The following is a 27,395-nucleotide window of genomic DNA, read 5'->3' on the forward strand; positions in this document are numbered from 1 at the left end:
GACGTCATAACGCAAGACAATGCGGCCAATACGGTCATTTATTTCAAAATAGAGATAAGATAAACAGATAAAACGTGAAAGAAAATTAATTTTGACGTCTATGAATGAAATTCAAGAAAAAAAAGAACCGTATCTTGCATAAAATGTTAAAAAAACGTACTTGTGCCCGCCATTGCTCGTTTAGGGCGCCACCATCTTACCTAGGGATGACAAACTAGACAGCTACGGACACACTTCCTGGTTGTACTGGTCACAATACTTCCTTTTTGAATTTGCCTACATGCAGGCTGATACTCGGACGTTGGTCGCCGGACGTTTGGTCGCCGGACGTTTGGTCACCCGGACGTTTGGTCGCCCGGACGTTTGGTCGCCGAACGTTTGGTCGCCGGACGTTTGGTCGCCGGACGTTTGGTCGCCCGGACGTTTGGTCGCCGGACGTTTGGTCACCCGGACGTTTGGTCGCCCGGACGTTTGGTCGCCGGACGTTTGGTCGTCGGACGTTTGGTCGCCGGACGTTTGGTCGCCGGACGTTTGGTCGCCGGACGTTTGGTCGCCGGACGTTTGGTCGCCGGACGTTTGACAACATGACGGAGAGTTTACTGTTGAAACCAGCTCTCAAAATTATATTCACCCGGGCGACCAAACGTCCGGGCGACCAAACGTCCGGGCGACCAAACGTCCGGGCGACCAAACGTCCGGGCGACCAAACGTCCGGGCGACCAAACGTCCGGGCGACCAAACGTCCGGGCGACCAAACGTCCGGCGACCAAACGTCCGGGTGACCAAACGTCCGGCGACCAAACGTCCGGCGACCAAACGTTCGGCGACCAAACGTCCGGGCGACCAAACGTCCGGCGACCAAACGTTCGGCGACCAAACGTCCGGTCATGGTGCAGGCTAAACCCTTTCGGAATGTGCATTCCAGCCGACGATCCTTTCGATGTATACAGTATCTCAGAAATACTGTGTGCGATGATTTTCCCTCCAAAATAACACATTTGTACTCCCTATTAAAACCACGCATATAGAGGTGAAAATTGTGAATCGGGGCGTCTTATACGAGAGAAATTCTAAACCTCAACGATTTTAAAGCAATTTTAAGGGTACAGCTTATACACGGATGCGGCTAATATGCGAGAAAATACGGTAATATTTGATCGCAGTGCTTTTTGCTGAGTAACTATACACATTTTCAATGTCGAGGAATCATTTCCAACTGCAATTCTGGGAAATGACAGATGCAAATTGCGTATGTGAGTAGCCAATGACTTTGGACAGAAATAAATTGATGCTGTCTTTAGAGATTTTTTCATCAGCACCAAATCACTTCACACCGAAAGAGATCAATGTCGGAGTGTGAGATTGTCATAGTCAATTAGCCATTCATACTTTGACACTGGGTGTTAATTAAAAAGTTGGCTAACGACAATCAAGCATTTACATGTCCACCTGAGCTAATACTTCATGTACCGGAGTCCATATATGTTCTTATGAATAATAAAAACTCAGCATTAAGAAGGTCACAGATTACCCAAGCAGCAAAATTCCATATGGACGCACACATTTGATACTTTATGAGCCTTTCATTTACTTTTATTTTTCTTCGGATATTTTTTTATTTTCATTTTACAAAGGCATATTACAACCACAGTGAAAATAAAATTTTACACATCACATTATTTCACAAAAATGACCTAATTCTTATCACAAGATAGAAATAAAGTTGTATTTATATCAAGAGAGCTAATAATTAGGTACTACTATCATTTACTTGTATTTTTAGTTGAAGGATGTTTTTTATTTTCATTTTACAAAGGGATATTAAAGCAACACTGAAAATAAAATAATAAGGATCCATACCTGTCAACTTATACCTTTTGCCGTATTTTTAACGATTTTTTTTAACCATTTAAAATTGTGTACGCCATACGTATATCAACTTTTCTACGTTTTTGTAAAACCGATTTCGTTGTACCCATTTCGGCCAGTCACTTTCGCCTTTTTACTATATATAAATATAGCGTGTCAGCAAGCAATGTACCCAGACAGTCAAGCTGTCAGCGTCAAACAGCGACCTCTACAGAATCTTGAATTTAGTGCATGCTGATTGGGCGCCTCGTCCACTTTGAAGGAAATTTTAGACTTTTAAGTGTGCTCTATGTGAGTAAATATGTGCCACGTTGCATTTGTATGTTTTTATCGCTTAATACGGGGAATTGCAATCATTAATAAGGATCAATTTGCCGAGGTTGACAGGTGTTGGATCGCATTATTTCACAGAAATGACCTAATTCCTACAACATGATTGGATTGTATTGGATTGGATAACTTTATTCATCCCGTATTCTGGAAATTTCATTATGACAATAGCAAGAAAAGGCATAGTTATAAGTTAGACAGTACAGTCGCAAAGGCCGCAGAACAACAAAGCAAAAGCACAAAGTACAAAGAAAATCAAAGTAAATGGGATCATTAATAATAATAATAATAATAATAATCGGACATAGGCCATGTCGTCATTACCAAAACACAAAAAAGCCTACTTGTCATCACACGCAGAAACTGCGTGTGACGAAATTGATGGTGCTTCTCCATAAGCTACGTTTAGTCGGCAAAAGACCTAAATAAGTGTAAGTTACGGACTTGTAATTTGTCATTCCGCTGTTGTGGATACAGGTCGCTTACCTCGCGATTACATACAGGTCGCTTACCTCTCGATTACCGCACACTGTCTGCCACTTACCTTCCTTCAAGTCAGCTAGGAGGCGGCAGATCACCAACCAAACATCTATTCATATGCCGCAGAAGGGAATGTGTGTATGTTAGCGCGAGTTTAGATGTCTGATGGATGTGGGGAAAAAGCTATCCTTAAGCCTATTTGTCCGAGCTTTGTGGGACCTATAGCGTCTGCCAGAGGGCAGCAGCTGGAACAGATTGTGACCAGGGTGGTAAGGGTCCCCTATGATGTGCTTGGCTCTGCTGAGGTAACGCGGGCTGGCAATGTCTTCAAGTGAGGGCAGAGAGCAGCCGACAATCCTCTGAGCAGTGTTAATCACTTTCTGCATGGCCTTTTTGTCTGCCGCCGTGCTTCCAGCGTACCACACTGTGATGCCGTACGCCAGGATGCTCTCTACAGTGGTTCTATAGAAGGTTCTCAGAAGATTGGAGCCCAAGTTGTTCTTCCTGAGTACCCTGAGGAAATGGAGTCGTGTCTGAGCCTTCTTCACCACTGCCGTGGTGTTTGTAGACCATGAGAGCTTGTCCGTGACGTGGACCCCCAGGAATTTAAAGGACTGGACCCTGTCTACACATACTCCATTTATGAGGAGTGGGGCCAGATCTGTGCCGTGTTTGCGAAAGTCCAAGATTATTTCTTTAGTTTTCGTGGTGTTCAGTGTGAGATTGTTCACCGAGCACCACGAAGACAAATTGTTGACCTCATCTCTGTAAGCCGACTCATCCCCTCCTGAGATGAGTCCGACCACAGTGGTGTCGTCAGCGAATTTGATGATGGCGTTAGACTGGTGGGTGGGTGCACAGTCGTAGGTGTACAGGGAGTACAGAAGAGGACTCAGTACACAGCCTTGAGGGGAGCCAGTGCTTAGTGTAATGGAGGAAGAGAGGTGGGGACCAAGTCTAACAGTCTGTGGGCGGTTGGTCAAGAAGTCCTTTATCTAGCAGCAGATTGAAGAGGATAGTCCAAGGTGGGAGAGTTTGTTAGTCAGAATGTCCGGTTTTATGGTATTGAAGGCTGAGCTGTAGTCAATGAAGAGCATCCTCACGTAGTTCCCAGGGTGTTCCAGATGGCTCAGTGCTGTATGAAGAGCAATGGCAATAGCATCATCAGTGGACCTGTTTGCCCTGTAAGCAAACTGGTGAGGGTCAATTGAGGGAGAGATTGTATTCCTGATATGGCGGGCTACCAACTTTTCAAAGCACTTCATGATCACAGGCGTGAGGGCAACAGGCCTATAATCATTCATGCTGCCAATGGTTGGCTTTTTGGGGACAGGGATGAATCACCATCATCAAATCATTAAGACAGAAAAGCAGCAAAAACACAACACGAGCAAGAGTAGACAGAGCTACCGCCACCGGCTGCCACTTGAACGGCGCCATTTTGGTTGCAGTAGCAAAAAACGGATAGAGACTCAAAAGACGTAAAGTTGGACAAAAACTGGACAAACTTCCACAAGATGGGGAACTTCTGCAGACTGTGACCGAGGTAGAGAATATGCAGTCACTCCAAGCTTATCCGTACATGTTGAAAATAAAGTTGTATTTATTACTATTATTGAGAATACTTTTTTCCATTTACGTTTTTGCAAATCTTGCAAAGCTGATATCAGCTCGTCTATTTGTTTTGAAGGAGAAACGAATATTATTACAATGATGTTATTGTTATGTTTTTGAAGGGGAAACAATTGAAAACTGCTCAATAGTTAGTTGACAGCGTTCAAAAGGCGATTGGTGACGACTTCATACAAGAAAATACAAACATTCTGGAGAAAATAAGACTGTCATTTAGCTGGCATGTTGCTAATTGTGTCTCTGTCACACTTCAGATAGAAAGTGTGACATGATTAGACATGAAATCACACTTCATCTTCACTGCCTCATTGTCTCTATTTGTGACAGACACTTTTGTAGGAATGATGCCATGAAAAGCAGTGTTAGGGCTTCTTTATTATACGGTTCCAAAGATGATATACAGTGGTACCTCGAGATACGAGCTTAATTTGGTCCGGGACTGAGCTCGTATGTCGATTTTCTCGTAACTCAAACGAACTTTTCCCATTGAAATCAATTAAAAACAAATGAATTCGTTAAAACCGTCTGAAAAAACACCAAAAACAGGATATTGGATTGGAAAAAATGTTTTATTTGTTCTAATTCGCTATCTATTAACAAAGTAACACATAACTAGTGGTTTAATATTACTAAAATGTGTTTAATAGTACTAAAATTATACGGATTTCGAAGGGGGGAGAGAGAATTTTTGCATGGCAACGCGCTCGTAACATAACATGAACAAATTTAAATGAACTTGGATTACGATGCAGACACTCAAAAATAAGTTTAATCGAACCTAACCCTAAACTTAATTCTAATTTTGTTTTAAATTTTGATACCTTTCTTGGTTGGCTCTTTTTGCCCTGCCTCCACACTGACTTTCAGATGCAACCTATCGAGGGTTGTTTGAGTTTGTATTCCCTTCAAAATATTCCCAAAATGCACGTATGTCGAGGTACTACTGTATTTTCATTAGCACGTAGCAGTAAAATAGCTCAAGGATTTTTTTGAAAAAGATGGAAGTGCAATTCAAAGCAACATTTGCATTGCTGACTTTGAATTTGTATTTGATGAAGTAATTTTAACGGCAGTGCCAATAGACCGAGTGAATGTCGTATCAATTATAATTGAGTACAGCGTCATAAGTGATGAATGTAAGTGAGTGTATAATTTGTAAAGCAGATAAACTGCAGACAGGACAACCGCCAGTGGAGGAGTGGATCATTTAGCAAACTCAATCAATATCCCGACTCGGTTCAGGAGTTTTAGTCTAAAGCGATGTTAGTGGAATTTGTATGGATTGTATGGACATGTGTCATGACTAATATGCAACAACGTCATCAATAATATTTCTCTTTTGATTTATTATTCGTGAAAATGCATTTGCATTTGGTGTAACATGTAGAGATAAATAAAGGGCACACTGCCACCGAGTGGGAATCAAACCCGGACTGCCGGCACCCAAGTCAGGCGGAAGAATCACTACACCATCAGGTGGCTCATCCCCATGTTGACCATTGCAATTTTACAAATGTGCTTTTTTTTTCAATTGACATTTTTGATTTGATCGATGGGTATATCACACATTAGCTTTTGGGGATAGCATGTTTTTAGTATGTTTTGTCACGAATTCCAATAATAATGTTAAATTCATTTTGCGAAGGAAAAAAATCCCAATGTCAGTGGGTGCTTCAAAATATTTTGCTCAGTCCACCAAAATTGGGTAATACTGGTTGCCTTGAAAGAAGACAATAGCATTAGCATTACCATTAGCATTACCATTACCATTAGCATTCCCATTAGCATTACCAATAACATTAGCATTACCATTAGCATTAGCATTAGCATTAGCATTAGCATTACCATTAGCATTACCATTACCATTACCATTAGCATTAGCATTAGCATTGCCATTAGCATTACCATTAGCATTACCATTTGCATTACCATTTGCATTACCATTTGCATTACCATTTGCATTACCATTTGCATTTCCATTTGCATTACCATTTGCATTACCATTAGCATTACCATTAGCATTACCATTAGCATTACCATTAGCATAAGAAATGTTTGGTTTTTTTGTACAATGTTTCCTCATAACATAGGCATCATAAGGAGGGAATTTGGTGGTATCCAAATTTTGAGCTCCTCCTACATTGCAAGATTTTGTACAAAAATATTCCAACAAATCAACAAGGACTGGCTCTATAGGTGACTGTGTAGTTCCCTTCAAAAAGAGTGCATTCAGCACCTTCTCTCTTCATACCTGGAACTCAATACCAATTAGCATACGTGAAATCCCATCTCTGAACCTCTTAGCCAATCATCTTAAAGCCTGGCTGTTAGACAAAACAAAATGGCCATCACAACGCTGTCTAAAACTGTCCTACTAGTGTGTGTGTGTGTGGGTGTGTGTGTGTATGTTTCCTCGTTTACCTTCAACCTGCACAAGGGACTAAAGATGGAAATTAGCCAACGGCTACAATCTTACATATTTAGGTTAGCTTAGAACTTTATTTCATCCCGTATTCGGGAAATGTCTTGGTTGCGGTAGCAAGACAGACACAAGACACACAAGACATTGTAGACCTAGGTAAAAAACTAAATACCAAAATGCAATAAAAAAGACAGAAAAGCAGCAAAAACACAAAACGAGCAAGAGCGGCCAAAGCTACCGCTACCGCCTGCCACTTGAGCGGCGCCATCTTGGTTGCAGTAGCAAAAACGGATACAGACACCAGAAAAGACGTTGTAGAGTTGGATAAAACTGGAACCACACACACGGGAAGTCTTCCACAGCATGAATATGAATATGTTCATTAATATATGCTGTCTTTTATTAAATAAATCAAACTCAAACCGCTATATCGAAACCACCTTGTCCTGTACCAGATATTTCTACAGTTTATTTACTTCTACAAAGGAGTAACAAGAATAGAGTGATTGGACAATAAATAGTACAAGAGTAGGAGTAAATATGCAGTAGTATTTGATAAGTAGGCTCGTGATAATGATTCTAAATTGTGTTGATTAGATGACCTGATTGATTAGACGTCTAACATCAGAAATAATGGGAATAGCTAATGTATGAGTTCCACACTACTTCTTCTTGCTTCTGCTAATTAGAGTCCACACAATAGAAAAGACTTTAAATTTATCGGCAAGCCGCCATCGTATATTGAAGTGTCTGCATTTAGGTCTTTCATATTGTAGTCTTCTGAAAGACTCAAGTCAATAACGCACCATTTAATGATGAGTCATTTTTGAAAGTAGCGAGCAATCACTGGCAAAACCGAGAGCCGATCAGTCGCCACATTTATCCATTGAACCCAGAGAAGGATCATTTGACAATGTAGACAATATAATAATAGTCGATTAAATCAAAAGTAATGTACTATAATTAGTCATACAGCAATTACTTCAAAATGTATATGAGACAATCCATTACCCCCACTCGCGGGTTGGTGGAATCTATTCCAGACTTTGAGCGAGAAGTTTTTTTTATCACCCAATCGTTGGGAAAGTATAGACAACAGCAATTCAAATGTAAAAGTACACATAATTGAGGGCCTTAATTGTTGTCTTTTTAATTAACCTGTGTGGTGCGGTGTATTCTAGTCGAGTGCAATGCACTCAGGGTTCGTCCTTCAAAATAAAAACATATTTTTCTGTCTTCTCTGCAGTGGTGGAACTCTTCTGACGGTGACTGGTACGAACCTGGCAACCATCAAGGAACCAAAAATCAGGGCCAAATATGGGCAGGCCGAGTCTTTCCATGTAAGTGTTTTTGGGACACGCCCACAAACTTGGGTTCCTCGTTTTAGCTTTATTTTTTTGGTCGTTTATTTAAAGATTAACATTGAGGCTTTAGATTTCACATGTGTCAAAGTGGCGGCCTATTAAAACCGTAAATATGGAGGTGGAAATTGTGAATCAGGGGGCGGCTTATACGAGGGAAATTGTAAAATTCAACGATTTTTAAGGCAATTTTACGTGTGCGGTCGATTGGTCGCCGGTCTTTTGGTCACCCGGACCGCGACCACGGGCGACCAAAAGACCGGCGACCAAAAGACCGACGACCAAAAGACCGACGACCAAAAGACCAACGACCAAAAGACCGATGACCAAAGGACCGACGACAAAACAAGTAAAACAACACGGTCTACGCATCAATAAAAGCCAACAATGGCCATGAGCAGTTTCACTGAGCCGACGTGTGAGTGTAGAAGAGTTTGTATTTACATGTGTTGTCCCTTTAAGAAGCTACGTCAGTCAGGGTCTTAACAAGTTCTCCAACAAAAAACAATAAAAGTCCGGGAAATTTTGAGCTTTTCTTTAGCCTGATAATTAATAGGGCATTAAGTATGACTAAATAGTAATTCGCAGTTTGTATTCAGGGAATTTGAGCAACAATTTAAATGGTAATTATCAATAACCTTCCGGGCGACCAAAAGACCAGCGACCAATCGACCGTGTACCCAATTTTAAGGGTGCGGCTTATATGCGAGAAAATACGGTAGGCCATTCATTGAAGGTGCGTTTTATATGGCATAAAATAGGGTACTATGGAAATGCACCTATTTATACTTCCATTTGTAAGCCATTCGTATAAATGCCATGGCATAAAAAGAAAAATAAAGGGGTGAGATGTACAGGGATTGATCTCGGATTGATGACAACTAACACCATGATATCCTCTTTTTCTGTCTTGTGTACAGAACTGTACTGTTTTCAACAACTCCATTATGGTCTGCCTTGCTCCATCCGTGGCCGACTCCGAGCTGGGCTTTTCCGAAAGCGGCACCGGTCCGGACGAGATCGGTTTTTACATGGATAATGTGAACTCTTTGCTGGTGGTCAACGAGACATTCAACTACTATCCCGATCCTGTCTTTGAACCGCTGAGCTCATCGGGGATAATGGAGCTCAAACCCACATCTCCTCTCATCCTTAAGGTCAGAAAAGCCGTCTTTTTGGCCATCCTTCTTTTTTAACACTCTCGTAAACGTATCGGCCGGTATCGTTAATTTGATTCTGCCGTTTTGTAGCATAAAATGCTGTAGAGGTTATTTAAACGAAAGGCAAAATTTTATATTACGTTTACTCTATTTCACGACTGCTTCCCTGAATCGTAGTATGCGTCACTCTTAATTTTCTCATACTTTATCTTAATCTAGTGTCCAACAGATTTGCGTGTCATTGTAAAAAAAAAATGCATAATTGCCCCTAGCTACGAGTGATTGGTTGTTTGTCTCATTGTGACCTGCCATTGGCTGCCCATCGATTTAGGGTGTCCTCCGCCTTGTGCCCTAGATAAGCTGAGACAGGCTCTAGCACCCCCTTGCCACCCTTGCGAGGATAAGCGGTTTAGAAAATGTGTCATGTTTGATCGCTAATCTCCGGAAACTCAGTAATAATGACAAAATTTTCATTCCTGTCAACTTGTAAAACCGATCTTGTTTTATCCATTTCGGATATGGAATGATCCCACATGTACTTCAATACATGTCAACTTTTACATTTTCCTGTATTTCATACGTTTATTTTGTTATTTCAATTTTTTACTGGATATTTTTTGCAGTACCTTTTTTTGTAAAACCGATCTCGTCTTCCTCATTTCAGCTCTAATCCGGATCGTATTGGTCACTGGTAGCAGATGAAAACGTCATCGTCGATTGCTAATGTTGCGTCAGTCACTTCTATCCGTTTCCCTATAAAAATATAGCGCGTCAGCAAGCAATGTACCCAGACAGTAAAGCTAGCAGCTGTTCTGAAAATGTGTCATGCTTGATCACTAATCTCCGGAAACTCAGTAGTAATGACAACATTTTCATACCTGTCAACTTGTGTTTTTTGCGTATTTTATACGTTTTTGGATCATTTCAAATTGCGTACGCCGAATAACAACTTTTCTATGGGAAAAATGTTTTTAAAAAGTATGTTTTTTGGGGGGAAAACCGATCTGGTTTTACCCATTTCGGCTCTAATCCGGATCGTCTCGGTCACTGGTAGCAGACGAAAACGTCATCGTCGACTGCTAATTGTAATGCTAATGCTATTGTCATGCTTTAAGCATGATACATCAATCATGTCTGCCTTTTCACTATATAAATATAGCGCGTCAGCAAGCAATGGACTCAGACAGTCAAGCTATCAACCATACAGCGACATCTACAGAATCTTGAATGTACTGCACCAACTGATTGAGCATCCCATCCACTTTAGAGAAAATTTTAGACTTTTAAATGCGCCCTATGAGAGTAAATATATGCCGCGTTGCATTTATACGTTCTTTTTTCCGCTTAATAAGGGGAATTGCAATCATTAATAAGGTTGACAGGTGTGATTTTATTAAAATTGAAGGAAACCGAGTACATTGGAAAGTGACCCTGTCTTCCTTTGTTGCTGAGCAAAAATTTTCATTATTATTTTTTAGTATTCTTAAATATTCAGTTCTATATAATATAATAAAAATACAGTTCGGGGGTCGTGGGTTCGATCCTGCGTGGGTTTTCTCTGGTTTCCTCCCAGATCCCTAAAACATGCATGATAGGCTAGCTAGTCTAACACTCTAAATTGCCCCTAGCTACGAGTGATTGGCTGTTTCTCTCATTGTGCCCTGCCATTGGCTGGCCACCAATACAGGGTGTCCCTTGCATTGTGCCCTAAATAAGGTGGGACAGGCTCTAGCACCCCCCGCGACCCTTGTGAGGATAAGCTGTTCAGAAAATGAATACTAGCATGTTCTTCATATAGAAAAACAAATACACCCATATAGTATAAGAACAAAAGACAATAGTGAGTTGCATTAATCTTTTGATATTTAGTTTTTTTTGTATTTAGTCATTTTATATTATTGAGGTCTACTTTAGAGTCATTTTATAGAGTCGTTCAAACATCTGACACTGATGTGTCCATTTTTAGAAGGGAATTGTGATAACAATACGTCTTTCATTGTTAAAACATTGATTAAGCAGCAAGGAATAATAAATTATTCTGGATTGCATTTTTTTTACAATGACACATTTTAAACGTTATGAATGTGCACGGTATAAAATTCGGCATAAATGTTTTATTCTGGCGGGTGTGACTATGTACACTTTCTTACAGTGAAGTGCAGAATGTTTCCGAGGTTGCGGAGTGAATTATGCACTCCTGCCGAGACAATGGGATTAGAACACAGAGTGTGTTTTTGTGTCCCACTGTTAAAGCAACAGGAGACGCAGAAGCCATCACCTCTCGCATTCTTCTCTTGAGTCCTACACATTATTTCTTCAGTTCTCTTTCCAGACTATTCTTTTATTTTTTTTATTTTTTTTTACTAAAGCTACGTGACCCCCCCAAATTTTGTATTTATTTTTACTTATTTCACTCCTACATCACATAATTTTAGTGGTTTGAAAAGAAATCAATTATTTTGATATGTTGGAAAGATTGAAATATTTGTCTCCCTTAATGTGGTAATTTGCGCAAACAGTATGTTTTTTTAATTTTTTATATGTGGTCGTTTTTTTTAAATCATTTTTTTCTATGTGGTCATTTTTTATTTTTTTAAAATTATTTTTCGTATGTGGTAATTTTTTTTATTTATTTTTTTATATGTGGTCAGTTTTTTTAAATTATTTTTTATATGTGGTCAGTTTTTTTAAATTATTTTTTATATGTGGTCAGTTTTTTTTGTTTTTTATTATTTTTTATATGTGGTTTTTTTTTAAAGTTATTTTTATTTTTTATATGTGGTATTTTTTATTTTTATTTTTTTTTGTTTTTTTATTTATTTATTATTTTTCATGTGGTCAGTGAGTGTTGAGTTTATTGCAAGAAAGCGCATTAGCGCATTGGGTTCACAGTTCTAGGGTCGTGGGTTCAATCCCAGGTGGGTCCTCACTGTGTGGAGTTAGCATGTTCTCCCCAGGCTTGAGTGGGCTTTCTCCGGGTACTCCATTGTCTTCCCACATCCCAAAAACATGAATGCTACGCTAGCTGGTTAAACACTCTAAATTGCCCCGAGTTACGACTGATTGGTTGTTTGTCTCCGAGGTGCCCTGCGATTGGCTGGCCACTATTTTAGGGTGTCCCCCGCCTTGTACCTGTAGTTAGCTGGGATAGGCTCCAGCACCCCATGTGACCCTTTGTAAGGATAACAGATTCAGAAGATGAACCGATGAATAAAACACACATTGCATAGTATATTAGTAGTAAAATATGCCAAATTCTAGCATATAATTTCGACACACGTTTGAAGTGTCCAAGATCAATGCCACGCCTGGTGTTCGTAGTACAACAGGCTCCAGCACCTCCCGCCACCCTTATGAGGATAAGCGTTTCAGAAAATGAATGAATGAATGAAAACTATTCCTGCAATGTACAAAATGAACGAATTGACTTTTTCCTTCCGTCTTGTTTCCTTACCTGGTTTTAGGGTCGTAACCTGATCCCAGCAGCCCCGGGCAACAGTCGTCTGAACTACACGGTCCTCATTGGCGAAACCCCCTGCGTCCTCACCCTGTCTGAGAGCCAACTGCTGTGCGAATGGCCTAATCTCACTGGTCAACACAAAGTCACGGTTAGTGCAACTTTCCGGTCTTGGAAATGTTCGTATTTTCTCACATATAAGTCGTATTTGTTACAAAAAAAGATGACTGAATCAAGGGTACGGCTTATATGCGCACAAATTAGACTTGACATGCACGAAACTGCCAGGTGACATAGACGAAACTAATTTCAATGACTTTAACTTACACGACGAATAAACTTGCTTTGTTTACACAATTTGAATTGAGCTATCGCAAAATTAGAATCATATAAAATGGCGATTTCAATTACTTTAACTTACACGACAAATAAATTGAGATATTTTAGTTGTGATTTGTCAGACATTTACCTTCTTTTACTTGAAGGTTGTTTCATTAGTGTCAAAATAGTCTATTTTTTTTCCATTATATCTATTAATTTAGCTTAACTCATTAAGGGCAAAGCTAAATATTTGTAAAAAAAATTGTTGTTGTTTTTTTACCCTCTGAAAAACCGACCCGATTTTCAATCGTTTCTGATCAGGGACATCCCTAATATTTACTTTTACCGGTTGCTCTTCAGGTTGTGGAGAGCTTTTGTATTAATTTAATTTTACAGCCAGTAACCTTTTACTGGAATGGAGTTTCATATCTTTGCTGGTTTAAAACAAACAAAAACAGAATAAGCTTTTTTCCATTCAGACAAGCATAACACAACATCTTCAACAGTGAATGTGTCAGCATTTTTTCGCCGCTTATTCAAGTCCCTCGGTGCCGTTTGATTTTCCAATATTTGAATTACTTTTAGCTAGTGCTACATACAAATGGGAATAAAATTCGGCATAACCCTCTAGATGGTTTAATAGTAGTTTTGCACCCTAACTCTATTTTGCAAGGTCTTTACACAACAGCTTGGCCAAAATTGAATATCATTTATTTGGTCGCCGGACGTTTGGTCGCCGGACGTTTGGTCGCCGGACGTTTGGTCGCCGGACGTTTGGTCGCCGGACGTTTGGTCGCCGGACGTTTGGTCGCCGGACGTTTGGTCGCCGGACGTTTTGTCGGCGGACGTTTGGTCGCTGGTTGTTTGGTCGCCGGACGTTTGGTCGCCGGACTTTTGGTCGCCCGGACCCAAACGTCTGGCGACCAAACGTCCGGTCACGCATTTATAAACAGTATTTGATTCACACAAACTCTGTGTTCATTTTAAAATACATTCTATCAAGGTTCAGTTTGAGTTTGATTTATTTAATAAGGGACTGCACATATTAATAAACATATTTATATTCATGTTAATGAACATATATATGTAAATATGTAAGATTGTAGCCGTGGGCTAATTTCCATCTTAAGTCCCTTGTGCAGTTTGAAGGTAAACCAGGAAACATACACACACACCCACACACACTAGTAGGACAGTTTTAGACAGCATTGTGATGGCAATTTTGTTCGTCTAACAACCACGCTTTAAGATGATTGGCCGAGGGGTTTAGAGACGGGAGTTGACGTATGCTAATTGCTATGTGAGGCACGGCTAAATGCTCTGTTTTTTGAAGGGAACTACACAGTCACCTCTAGAGCCAGCCCTTGTCTATGTGTTGGAATTGTTTGATACAAAATGTTGGATTGGAGGAGGAGCTTTGTGTTGGAAGATTTTGTAAACTAAGGTTAAAAATTGATATATAACATTCTCATCATGATACATAAACGTTGCCAAAATAGACTTTTAATAAGTGTTATTCATTCAGTCATTGTTCTTTTTACAAATCCTAATTGCAAAGATCACATAACATGGCCATTACGGGAAAATAGTGAGATCCTTTACATTTAAGTGGAAAAAGTTGTACTTTTTGGATGTATAGTTTTATTCTATATTTCACATTTTGTTCTCTCAGCATCACATGAGATTCCCCAGCCTTGTAGAATTTGTTTACTGGAGAAAAGGATGAAAAAGAACTTAGAAATGCACAAATAACAACCATCTCGCTCGGTGAAGGGGCTTTGATCTGAAGAGAAATGGGAATCGTAGAGATATATAATATGGAATATGTTCTTTTATAAAGAAATGCTTTTCAGGGGGTTTATTAAACTGGCATGACGTGACGGTGAAATCACTGCACTCACACGTTCAAGGCTGAAGAGCTTTTGGACAAAAGTTCTGTCACAAATCAGGGCAGCTTTTTTTTTTCCCTCAATCCGCGGCGCGGTGTGAATAATGTCAATGTCACTTACTTGTATAACTTAAGTAAAGTATAATGCCTTGATATACGAGTACCCCGACATACGAGTAATTTGGCTGGCCTCCAACTCAGGGTGTCTCTTGCCTGATGCCAGAAGTCAGCTGGGATAGGGTCCAGCACCCTCCGCGACCCTTGAAGATAAGCGGTTCAGATGATGAATGAATGCATAAAACACATATCACATCCAACACTAATCGATGCCAAATTAAAGCATATAATTGCGACACACGTTTGAAGTGTCCAAGATCAATGCATCACTTCACGAGCTGCTGTGAACAGAAAATGAATGAATGAACCTCAATTGATGGCATATGTTGCAATGGACAACCGCTAGCTGTCATTGGCTGTGAAAGAGTTAAGGGCTATAAGCAAGAAAAATAATCCTAAGGTATTTTGCAAAAAAATATTACATAATTACATTAGTACATATTTATATTGACACTTTTGAGACAAATTTAGGAGAATATGTCCAACCGCAATCTAAAAGTGAAAAAAAAATCACAATAAATCGGGCACAAATAATCGCATTACATTATTTTTTATATATAATAAAAAAGAATAGGTACATTGCAAAAAAATAAATAGTTTAATCTGAACAGTATATTTATTTTACATTATTGAACTAAACTTTTTATAACAAAGAAAGCATAAAAGTCAAGAAAATCACAATCATGTGAGCTCTGGACTCATTTTTAAATATGTTAAGTATTTACGAGAACTAATTATTTTAACGCAATTTGTTTGCAACCTTTTTTGTGTATTACGTGTTGAAAAATAAAATTTTGCTAATGACCTTAAATGGTGTTAATGTTAGATAGCGTTGTACAAATTTGGACACAAAAAGACATGTGCTATTTTTCTCCCCTTAAAACATTTTTTTTAGGTTCTGGATCGAGACTCGTTATCGGCAAATCCCAAAAATCGTCTCAGGTGACGCGAACTGGACTCGCATGCAAAAATAGGCTATCGCTACATCCGAATTTCAAACTGCCATCAGACTAAAGATGTCCATCTGTGATTGACTTTGACTGTAACAGACTTTTAAAATCATCACATCTTGCATTAAAGAAGGTCAAACCGCAGGCAGGCGAGACAGCTCGGAATATATTTGGATGTGTGTGTTTGTGCCAGCGCACCCGCTCAAAAGCCTCCAATGCCTCCTTTTCAACTTATCGGCCAGTCCTCTCACAATGGCCTCGCTATATCTTTTTGACATTTGTTCCCTGCTAGCGACAGCCAATATGCCTCCAAATCCAATGACGGCGCATCCATTTAATTCAACATGATAGCTCTCAATGGCATCAAGCAACCAGCTGCAAGGTGCAACGCTGAAAAACGTTTTTTTAAATCCCTACATGCAACAATTTCCTGGTGAATATCTAAGTACGCAATGTATTTTTTTTCCAAAATAAACAGCTGCCCAAAGAATGGCAGGTCAAAACATTTAGCTTGAGGAATCCAAATTTAGATAACCGCCGTGTGCGGTCGATTGGTCGCCGTCTTTTGGTCGCCCCAACCACGACAACGGGCGACCAAAAGACCGGCGACCAAAAGACCGGCGACCAAAAGACCGACGACCAAAAGAGCGGCGACAAAACAAGGTAAAACAACACGGTCTATGCATCAATAAAAGCCAACAATGGACATGAGCAGTTTCACTGAGCGGACGTGTGAGTGTATAAGAGTTTGTATGTACATGCGTTGTCCCTTTAAGAAGCTACGTTAGTCAGGGTCTTAACAAGTTCTCCAACAAAAAACAATAAAAGTCCGGGAAATTTAGAGCTTTTCTTTAGCCTAATAATTACTAGGGCATTAAGTATGACTAAATAGTCATTCGCTGTTTGTATTTAGGGAATTTGAGCAACGATATAAATGGTAATTATCACTTACCTTCTGGGCGACCAAAAGACCGGCGACCAAAAGATCGGCGACCAAAAGACCGGTGACCAATTGACCGTGTACCGATAACCACTACAGGATACAAAAATATCTTATTCAAGCGGGGTAGAACACTTGTTTTTGTTTGGGCATTATTGTCCATTTGAATTCATGTATTTTTGGTCAAATTTGATATGGGAATTGAGCTGGGAAATAAGTCCCCATTGTGTCTCAATTACTTCATATTTGGCATGGTGGCTGACTGCTGACAACTAGTGGACGCGAGTGCAAGTGCAGCCACCCATTGTTTATTTACACCAAAAACACCCGCGTAAAGATCCATTCAGATCGATTTTGAATCAATTACAGAATCCTTCAATGTAATACAGTAATACCCTGACATACGAGTGTCCCAACATACGAAAAATTTGAGATACGAGGAAAATTCAGAGCAAATATTTGCCTTGAGACACTAGCATATGAGAAAGCCAGGTGGGTGAGATACAAGCACTGGGCGGAGGGTTGCATTTTTTTCGTATTTTTTTGCGTTGGTTTGAGATATGAGTACAACAATTGAGTAAATCAACATACGAGCTTGGTCCCGGAACGCATTAAGCTTGTATCTCACGTGTCAAAGTGGCGGCCCGAGGGCCAAATCTGGTCCGTCGCATCATTTTGTGCGGCCCGGGAAAGTAAATCATGAGTGCCGACTTTCTGTTTTAGAATCAAATTTAAAATGAAGAGTATAGATGTATATTAAATTTCCTGATTTTCCCCCTTTTAAATCAATAATTGTAATTTTTTAATCATTTTTTTCTGTGTTTTTAGTTCAAAAATCATTCTGTAAAATCTAAAAATATGTTTAAAAAAAAGATAAAATAAACATTGTTTTAGATCTATAAAAAACTGAATATTCAGGGTTTTTAATCCATTTATTAAAAAAAATCTAAACATATCTAAAATGGTCCGGCCCACGTGAAATCAAGTTGACGTTAAAGCGGCCCGCGAACCAACCCGAGTCTGACACCCTTGTTGTATCTCAAGGTATTTCTGTATCACGATATATCTCAGAATTGCTTTACTTTAAAAGACATACATATCCAGTGCATATTTATGTATGTTTTGCATATTATATACCAGAGAGTGACGCAGCTGTTGCTAAAAGATGTTCTCCATGCACAATGACCTACATGCTGAGGACCCCAATGGGTGTCCAGACTTAGACAGCTTATGTGGGTGTAGAGTAAAGTGAGGGACCTGCATTGTGTATATGTGTGTGTATATGTGTGTGTCGGCTTTGTGTGTCCCTTCTGATGCTCAGCTGTGTGTTGGCAGCTGCTCGCCTCCCTCGAGTTTTTCGAAGAAACTCGTTTGTTGTTTTGGCCTACAGCTTTTTAGTTCCTCATTCAGTTCTTCGGTCTGTCACATGAGTAAAAATAGAGGCTCATGTTTAAAATGTGTCACCATGTTTCTGGAGATCCCTGTGCTCGCGAGGCTCCTCATCATCTGAGGAGAAATTGTTGTCGAGCGCTGTTAATAGATAATAAGAATACGTGCTTGCTTTGATGAATGACAATATGTCTGCTGGTGTTGGAGTTGATGCTAACTTCACTTAGTACAAGTTTCATTCTTGTATCACTCTCTTCCCACGTTTTTATTATTTTAACACCTTTAGTTGAGGCGCCTCCTCAATTTGGCAAAATGATGCAAAAAGACAGAAGAAACATTCAATGTTCGCTTGAAGAAAAATGGAACCCAGGAGCTGGAAGCAGAAAAACTAGAGGGCGAGGCTAGTGCACAAATTAGGATTTTAATGAAAAACAACCATGCAAAAACTCAAAACTGGGACAAAGTTAACAAAATAACAACTTAACAGGAGAGACGCACTCTAACAAGGAGGCAAACGTTACTTACGGAAACAGGAAAAACAATAATCCCACAAAACACGGGTTTAAATACACAGAAGTGGGTTGATGACAAATTACAAGGGTCACACAAGGGAAGGGGAGCCAAGAGGGACACATCAGGCATACAAATCCGCAAACAGGACACCTTCAGTTTCTGTATCACGTATCCTCAAAAGAGTCGAGGGGTGCTGGAGCCCCTGACTATGGACAGTAAGCAGGGAACACCTTGAATTGCCAATCAGTCGCAAGGAACAAGGACATTACCAACAATTAATGCTCAAAATTAATATCCTGGTACAATTTAGTGTTCAACCAGCCTGCCATGCATGTTTTATGGGATGTGGGAGGAAACCTGAACACCCAAAGAAAACCCACAGAAGTCCAAAGAGAACAAGGAAACACAGATGAAGTTCGGAACCCTCAGGGCATTGAACCCTCGATCTCAGAACTTGAGGCATACGGGCTAACCACTTGTGCAATGTAACACCCACCCAGTTGATTACATGAATATAATATATATATCGCCTTCGCGTATAAGCCGTACCCTTAAAATTGCCTTAAAATCATTGAAATTTACAATTTCTCTCGTATAAGACAACCAGGAAGTGTGACCACACACACCAGTACTTGAGTGTTTTCACGTTTTATGCAAGATACGTTTTTTTTCTTGAATTGTTTTCAAAGACGTCAAAATTATTTTTTTTAGCGTTTTATCTGTTTATCTTTTCTCTATTTTGAAATAAATGACCGTATCGGCCGCATTGTTTTGCATTATGGCGTCATGTCATAATGGCGTCATGGCGTCATGGCGTTATGGCGTTATGGCGTCATGGCATTATGGCGTTATGTCTTTGTTACCTTGCAGTTTCGTGCATGTCAAGTCCATAATTTGTGCGCATATAAGCCGCACCCTTGATTAAGTAATCATTTTTGTTACCAATATATATAAATTAATTAATTAAATATAAATATAAGTCAAAAAATACGGTGTTTTTAGAGTATATAAGCTGTACCCTTGATTAAGTTGTCATCATTTTTTGGTACAAATATATTTAAATTAATAAATAAATTAAATATAAATATAAGTGGAAAAATACGGTGTTTTTAGAATATATAACCCGTACCCTTGATTAGTTATCATTTTTTGTTACAAATATATCTACATAAATAATAAATTAATTAAATATAAATATAAGCAGAAAAATTGTGTTTTTAGAATATATAACCCGTACCCTTGATTAAGTTATCATTTTTTGTTACAAATATATCTACATAAATAATAAATTAATTAAATATAAATATAAGCGGAAAAATAGTGTTTTTAGAATATATAAGCCGTACCCTTGATTAAGTTATCATTTTTTGTTACAAATATATATATAAATAAATAATAAATTGAATAAATAAGCGGAAAAATACGGTGATTTTAGAATATATAAGCTATATCCTTGATTAAGTTATGTCTTTTTTGTTACAAATATATATAAATAAATAATAAATAAATTAAATAAGCGGAAAAATACGGTGATTTTTAGAATATATAAGGGCTGTTAATGGATTTAGTTAGTGACACTAGTCTAAATGATTGGAAAGTGCACTTTGGCTAATCACTTCATTTCTGTCAGATATTCAGCATTTATTAACGGAATAAAAGCTCCATGACGCATGTATATTTAATGTGCCGTTGACAGTTTGAGCTGCTTTGCGTTAAAATAGTTTGCTGCTCATGCCCGGGGTCTGTTTATTATTTTTTTCTTACTTTTTTTTTTTCAATTTACTGTCTGCTAACGTTCATACAAGCTTTTTCTAAACGTCTCTCCTGGCACAAATGTGATTTGTACGCACACACTCCACTCTGTATGTACATATTTGATTCTTTTTCTTCTAATCAGGCACCAAAGTTCACTTAGAAGTACTTCAAAGTGAATAATCATTATTCATTTGAGTCGGGTATCAACCCCCCTAGTGGATCGCTTGATTTGATGCTATTCCGCACTGGGTATTTTTTTATTTACTGAGATAAACTGTTCTTATGCAAATGTACTTACTGAGCGCAAAAAAATACACACACTAAAAAACATGTGATTCACTTTTCTTAATTGCCACGGCTGCTCGGGGAGATATTTCAATGTTGCTAATTGCTCTGTTTGATTACTTATATAGTGACAGAATATGCTTTATGCTGCATATGGGTTTTTTTGCATTGTCTCGCTTGAATAACTCCATGGAACAGTTTACTTCTATTTATATAGTTTCTTGCTGACTACTTATAATACATATAGCACTGCAAATTTGAAAACTTGCACTAAAAAACACAATAGCTCATTTCATTTTTATTTTATATCATTTTTTAATGCCTATTTGTTATGTGTGCACTTGTATAATGACAATAAAGGCATTTAATTCCACTTAATTTTCACATTTTTAGGAGCATTATGTCATATCGTAACCATAGGCAGAAAACTTGGCTGTCGAGCAGCATGTGGCTCTCGGCCAAAATGGTTCTGATCATATTTTGTGTATACTATGGCTCTTTGCCTCATTTCAATTTACTTTTATTTTTATTCTCTCTTAAAACACACTCAAATTCACCCATGCCCATTATAAACAAATTATAAATTATATTGTTTAGGTGGGTTAGGTTAGAACTTCATTTCATTCCGTATTCGGGAAATTTCTTGGTTGCAGTAGCAAGACAAACACAAGACACACAAGACATTGTAGACCTAGGTAAAAAAACTGGAGCCACACACAGGAAGTCCACAAGGTGGGGACCCTCTGCAGACTGAGACTGAAGTGTTTCTTCAACACTGTTACAGTACAGTAATACCTTGACATACGAGTGTCCCAACATACGAGAAATTTGAGATACAAGGAAAATTTCAAGCACATTTTTGCCCTGAAATTAAAATTTTGGCTGTATATGTGTCTAACTTGTTCACCACCGCTGACCATAGGTATAAAATAAATAGTAACGCATGTAATTAATTAATTAATTTCTTCAACACTGTACAGTAATACCTTGACATATGAGTGTCCCAACATACAAGAAATTTGAGATACAAGGAAAATTGCAAGCACATTTTTGTCCTGAAATTAAAATTTTGGCTGTCTAACATGTTCGCCACCACTGACCATAAGTAAACATTAAATAGTAACGTATTTAATTCATCGTTTCTTCAACGCTGTTACAGTACAGTAATACCTTGACATATGAGTGTCCCATTATATGAGAAATTTGAGATACGAGGAAAATTGCAAGCAAATTTTTGCCCTGAAATTAAAATTTTGGCTCTGTGTCTAACTTGTTTGCCACCACTGACCATAGGTATAAAATAAATAGTAACGTATTTAATTCATCGTTTCTTCAACGCTGTTACAGTACAGTAATACCTTGACATATGAGTGTCGCAACATACGAGAAATTTGAGATATGAGGAAAATTCCAAGCAAATTTTTGTGTTTTTTTTTCAGAGGGTGGGAACGGATTAATTTGTCTTTAGTTATTTTATATGGGAAAAATGGTTCAGGAACGCATTAAGCTCGTATCTCAAGTTATTACTGTATATTCAAAATCAAGTGGCGTTATATCCATTCTTGTCCTTCAACAGTGCTTAGGAAAATGGATAACCAGATATATTTCCACAACAAATATCCAGAGTGTGGGAACGGATTAATTTGTCTTTAGTTATTTTATATGGGAAAAATGATTTGAGGTACGAGTGAATTGACATACGAACTCAGGTCCAGGAACGCATTAAGCTCGTATCTCAAGGTATTACTGTATTACTATATTCAAAATCAGATGCCATTGGATCCAGCCCTTAGGAAAATGGATAACAGGATATATTTCCACAACAAATATCCAAGATATTTTCTCGACCCTTCTCATCGTCGTCAACATCGTTAAAATAGGTATTTGTAATTCTTTGCAACCTCCAGACCAGAGCTCGTGAACCAAGTTGAGAAAGTCAACTTGAGAGATCTTCATCTTCCACAGCGCTAAGCGTTTACCCTTCAGGCAAAAAAAAAAAAATCAAAACCGCCCTCACAAAAAGTGTTCACAGTAATTGAGGTGATCTAAGGCACCCCGAGCATGCGCCTGTCATCGATGTGCCTCCGTATTGACTAGAGAGGAGATCAAAATTTTATGATTCTTGCAGTTGAAATTGGGTTAAACAAGTTCTTTCATCAGGCCACCAAGTTTCGATCTCCTTAGACCGCCAACCAACCATCTGCCGCTGTAAGATAAACCGAGCCAAGTGTTTATTTTCGTTTTAATACAATCGACTACCAAGAGAAATGGAAAATGTATTCTGTTATCATGACCAAGTGTATTGTCAACATGCCTAGGATTGCGTAACCGTCGCCAAAACTTTTGTGTATATTCTGCTCATTAAATATGCCGTTTGTGTATTTTCAGATCCGAGCCGGCGGGTTCGAGTACTCCCCTGGCACTCTTCACATATACTCGGATAGTTTGCTGACGCTGCCTGCCATTATCGGAATCGGCGGTGGCGGCGGAATGCTCTTATTGGTCATCATTGCTGTGCTGATAGCTTATAAGAGAAAATCTAGGGATGCTGATCGCACCCTGAAACGCCTTCAGCTGCAGATGGACAACTTGGAGTCTAGAGTGGCCTTGGAGTGTAAAGAAGGTATTGTACACAATGCAGCTTTGTTAAAAATGTAATTAACATGATAATTGGGCCGAATCGATGTCTCGTTTCAACCGCGACATCGTGATGTGTGCGGGCGCAACACGTCTTATGACGTGTGATACTTTCATTAGTTAACGAGTGGTCACAGTAGCTCGTGAAGTGATACATTGATCTTGGACACTTCAAACATGTGTCGCAATTATATGCTTTAATTTTGCATAGACTAGTGTTGGATGTGATATGTGTTTTATTAATTCATTTATTCATCTTCTGAACCACTTATCCTCAAGGGTCGCAGGGGGTGCTGGAGCCTATCCCAGCTGACTTAGGGCACCAGGTGGGGCACACCCTGAATTGGTGGGCAGCCAATCGCAACGCACAAGGAGACAAACAACCAATGTAAACCAAAATAAAAATAATGTCAGTGTAACATGCACTCGTTTTGAGCATATTTTGCCAATGTGGCATCTTAGCGCTATAAAATAAAATGTATAAAATGTTCCATTTCAACATCAGACAACACAAAGGAAAGGAAACACGAAATATTATTAGAAAATGGAATACAAGGAGTGAACAGTAACAGGCGATTGTTTTTTTTTGGCTAACTAATTGTCCTTTTCTATACAAAAAATAAAAACTAACCTATTGTGTTAATCTCACACCCTAAACAAATAAAAATAGATTTTATTTAACAATTTAGAGTGCTCAATTAGTTGAGCCTGCATGTTTTTGGGATGTGCGAGGAAACCAGAGTACACGGAGAAAACCCATGCAAGCTCGGGGAGAACATGCTAAACTCCACAAAGTGAGGACCGACCTGGGATGGAACCCACAACCCCAGAACACTGAGGCCGACCCACTAACAACTCACTAGAGTGCTTTTTAGGCCATTAAAAATGCTTTACATTGTATTATTTTTCCACTCCACATTATGGAGTTGGTGGTGAACAACTATATTATCGGCAGCTGCCCTTGGCCAACACCCTTGTTCTCTTCTCAAACTCGTTTTCTCTTGTTCTTGTTACATTTAACATTGAAAGGTTTATTATTAAGGGATAGGTGTTTAAAAACTCATAGAAAAAAATTGGGTAACGGTAGCAACACATTTTGTTGTGCATTTGTTCCCACATCGTAAAGAGCCCATGCTGCCTTCTGCTCTCCCAGCTGTCCTTTAGAAATGTAAAAGTGTGTGTGGGCGAAGAAGCAGATAAAAGAGGTGTACTTGGGATGGAGCACGTGGGGGGGACGGGGGTCATGTAGTTCAATCATCCGCCAGCCATTATTAAAGGCAGACAACTCGACGTTGAACATGTGAAGTAGCATCTGAATAGACATGAGTGCAATGAATAGACATTAGCAATAAGAAAGGCAGGCACAAATTGCATATTAAAGTACTTTCAAGTAAATCGTACAATATAGAAGCTCAATATATGTTAAGCACAATATGTTAAGCACACCATTACTGCTTTTGTTAAATTAAATCATACCAAAAGGTTTCCTGCTTTACAAATTTTACTGTCTATCAATCTTTTGCTATTTTTGTGTTTTTGTTTTCCGTGAAGCGTTTGCTGAACTTCAGACAGACATCCACGAGCTGACGCAAGAATTAGATGGCGCCGGAATTCCCTTCTTGGACTATCGGACATATGCCATGAGGGTGTTGTTCCCGGGCATTGAGGACCACCCTGTGCTCAAGGAGATGGAGGTACGGGTCAGTAAACTGTCATATCATCTTTAAACTAACACGCACTAACATGAATTGGAAGCAAAATCTGGGCCGCCGAAGACGCTTACCGACAGTAGTTGTGTTAACAACAGTTTCACACGCTGAGGATTGACGCGAGATGAAAACCCTACTTTGCTCCTGTCAATCACGTATCCTCTAGACACGTAGATAGACGGATTTCCGGCATTTGAAGGACATGAAACCTTCAAAGACCCGTTATGATAATAATCATAATAATTGCATTACATGTAATATAGTACGGGACGTAGAATAGCGTCATCTCCGTGGACCGGGCACATTGGCCTCACGGTTCTGGGTTCAATTCCAGGTGGGTCCTCACTGTATGGATTTTGCATTTTCTCTCCAGCCATGCGTGGGTTTTCTCCGGGTACTCCGGTTTTCCCCCCACATCCCAAAAACATGCTTAGTAGGCTACTTGAACACTCTAAATTGTCCCTAGCTACGAGTGATTGGTTGTTTGTCTCCTGCTACCCTGCGATTGGCTGGCCACCATTTTAGGGTGTCCCCTGCCTGGTGCCCGTAGTTAGCTGTGATAGTCTCCAGCACCCCCTGTGGCCCTTTGTAAGGATAAGAGATTCAGAAGATGAACGAATGAATAAAACACACATCACATAGTATAATAGTAAAATATGCCAAATTCTAGCATATAATTTCGACACACGTTTGAAGTGTCCAAGATCAATGTATCACTTAACGAGCAGCGGTCACCACTCGTTCGTCCAGCACCCCACGTGACCCTTGTCAGGATATGAGGTTCAGAAAATGAATAAATAAAACACATATCTCGTCCAATAGTGATAATGCTCAACCATTTCATTTACTGATATGGAGGTTTCAACACTTCGTGATAGCACATTGTGGGAGAGAAATTAGTGCCAAGGGGGTGACAATAAAGGTGGAAATAGTGTTTGAAAGAAGATAACCACACATGAAGAACTTAATAATAAAAGAGAACATGGCCAAGAAAGCCAACAGTGAGAGAGGCGGAGCCAATCGCTGACAGACCGGCATCTTTGGGGTGTTTCTTGTGCTCTGCATGAGTGGTGACAGGTGGAGGCCAATGGGACGAGTCAGGGTGTCTCCATCTCTGACACAAACACATCCAATCACGTCACGCCTGGACGCCCCAAAAAGACGGAGGGAAGGAAGGACTTCAGACGATGGATGCATTTTCAAATTTTAACTTTTTTTAACAGAACAAATTGGGCTAGGAGATGTTTCATTGTTGCTTTTTTGTAAATGTAGTTGTTTAATGGTATTATAGAGGGTAAATAATTGTTATAAGCAGACGACTGACATTTAGCACAAAAGTATTGTTCTGTGAAAGCCAAAAAATTGATAGAAAATTTTAGTTTAACAATATATTCATTTTTTTTACTGCCACTATGTAACAAAAAATAAATAAAAATGTGATTCAAAGAAATCCGAAAAAGACATTTTAGATTGATGGCGGGATTTGGTAACTAAATTGATATTTTTCCTGCAAGTACTTTTAATTGGCGTCTCATTTTCAAAGAGTAGGCAGACGCTGGCGAAAACGACTCTTTTCTTGTCAATTTTCTACCAGAAAGGACCATGCTGCGATGCCAGAAAGGCAATTATGTCAAATTGTCATCTAAAATCATTTCTCTGGTGGACAAAAAAAGCAGCACAACAAGACATCGCTGTGTGCTTAAAAACAAAATGTTTTAACAGAAAACTGATCCTCTTTGTTCAAGGTTTTCCTTTTCAAAAAGACTTTTCTTTGAACCCGAGCATTGGAATGTTATGATATGATCAATTTCATGCACGGTTCGTTTTATCAGTTACACTTTTAGTTTGAGAGGAGAAAAATGCATATCTGTCAACTTATACATTTTCCCCGTATTTCATTCATTTTTTGATGACTTCAAATTGTGTATGCCGTCCGTATACCAACTTTTGTAGAGGAATTTTTTTTTAAGTACGCTTTTTTGTAAAACTGATCTAATTTTACCCATTTCGGCTCTAATCTGGATGATCTCGGTCACTGGCAGCAGATGAAAACGTTATCGTTAATAGCTAATAGTCATGCTTTAAGCATGATATGCACACGTGCATCAGTCAAGTACACCTTTTCACTATATAAATATAGCGCGTCAGCAAGCAATGTACCCAAACAGTCAAGTTATCAG

General features: G+C 39.1%; 1 protein-coding gene across 2 annotated transcripts in view; it reads left to right on the top strand.

Moving 5' to 3' along the window:
- The window catches only part of LOC144085564 (plexin-A1-like), a 242,470-nt gene that overhangs the window by 196,094 nt on the left and 18,981 nt on the right, over nt 1–27,395 (top strand). Inside the window, exons 18-22 of one of the 2 annotated variants that reach the window (XM_077614962.1) lie at nt 7,980–8,073; nt 9,015–9,251; nt 12,719–12,862; nt 23,258–23,492; nt 25,058–25,206. In XM_077614962.1, coding sequence (XP_077471088.1) covers nt 7,980–8,073; nt 9,015–9,251; nt 12,719–12,862; nt 23,258–23,492; nt 25,058–25,206 — 859 coding nt within the window. The remainder of the gene's footprint in view (nt 1–7,979; nt 8,074–9,014; nt 9,252–12,718; nt 12,863–23,257; nt 23,493–25,057; nt 25,207–27,395) is intronic. The other variant, XM_077614972.1, reaches the window with a different exon arrangement.

Source organism: Stigmatopora argus, chromosome 1 (genome assembly GCF_051989625.1).
Source record: "Stigmatopora argus isolate UIUO_Sarg chromosome 1, RoL_Sarg_1.0, whole genome shotgun sequence".
In the NCBI taxonomy this organism is placed as follows: domain Eukaryota; kingdom Metazoa; phylum Chordata; class Actinopteri; order Syngnathiformes; family Syngnathidae; genus Stigmatopora; species Stigmatopora argus.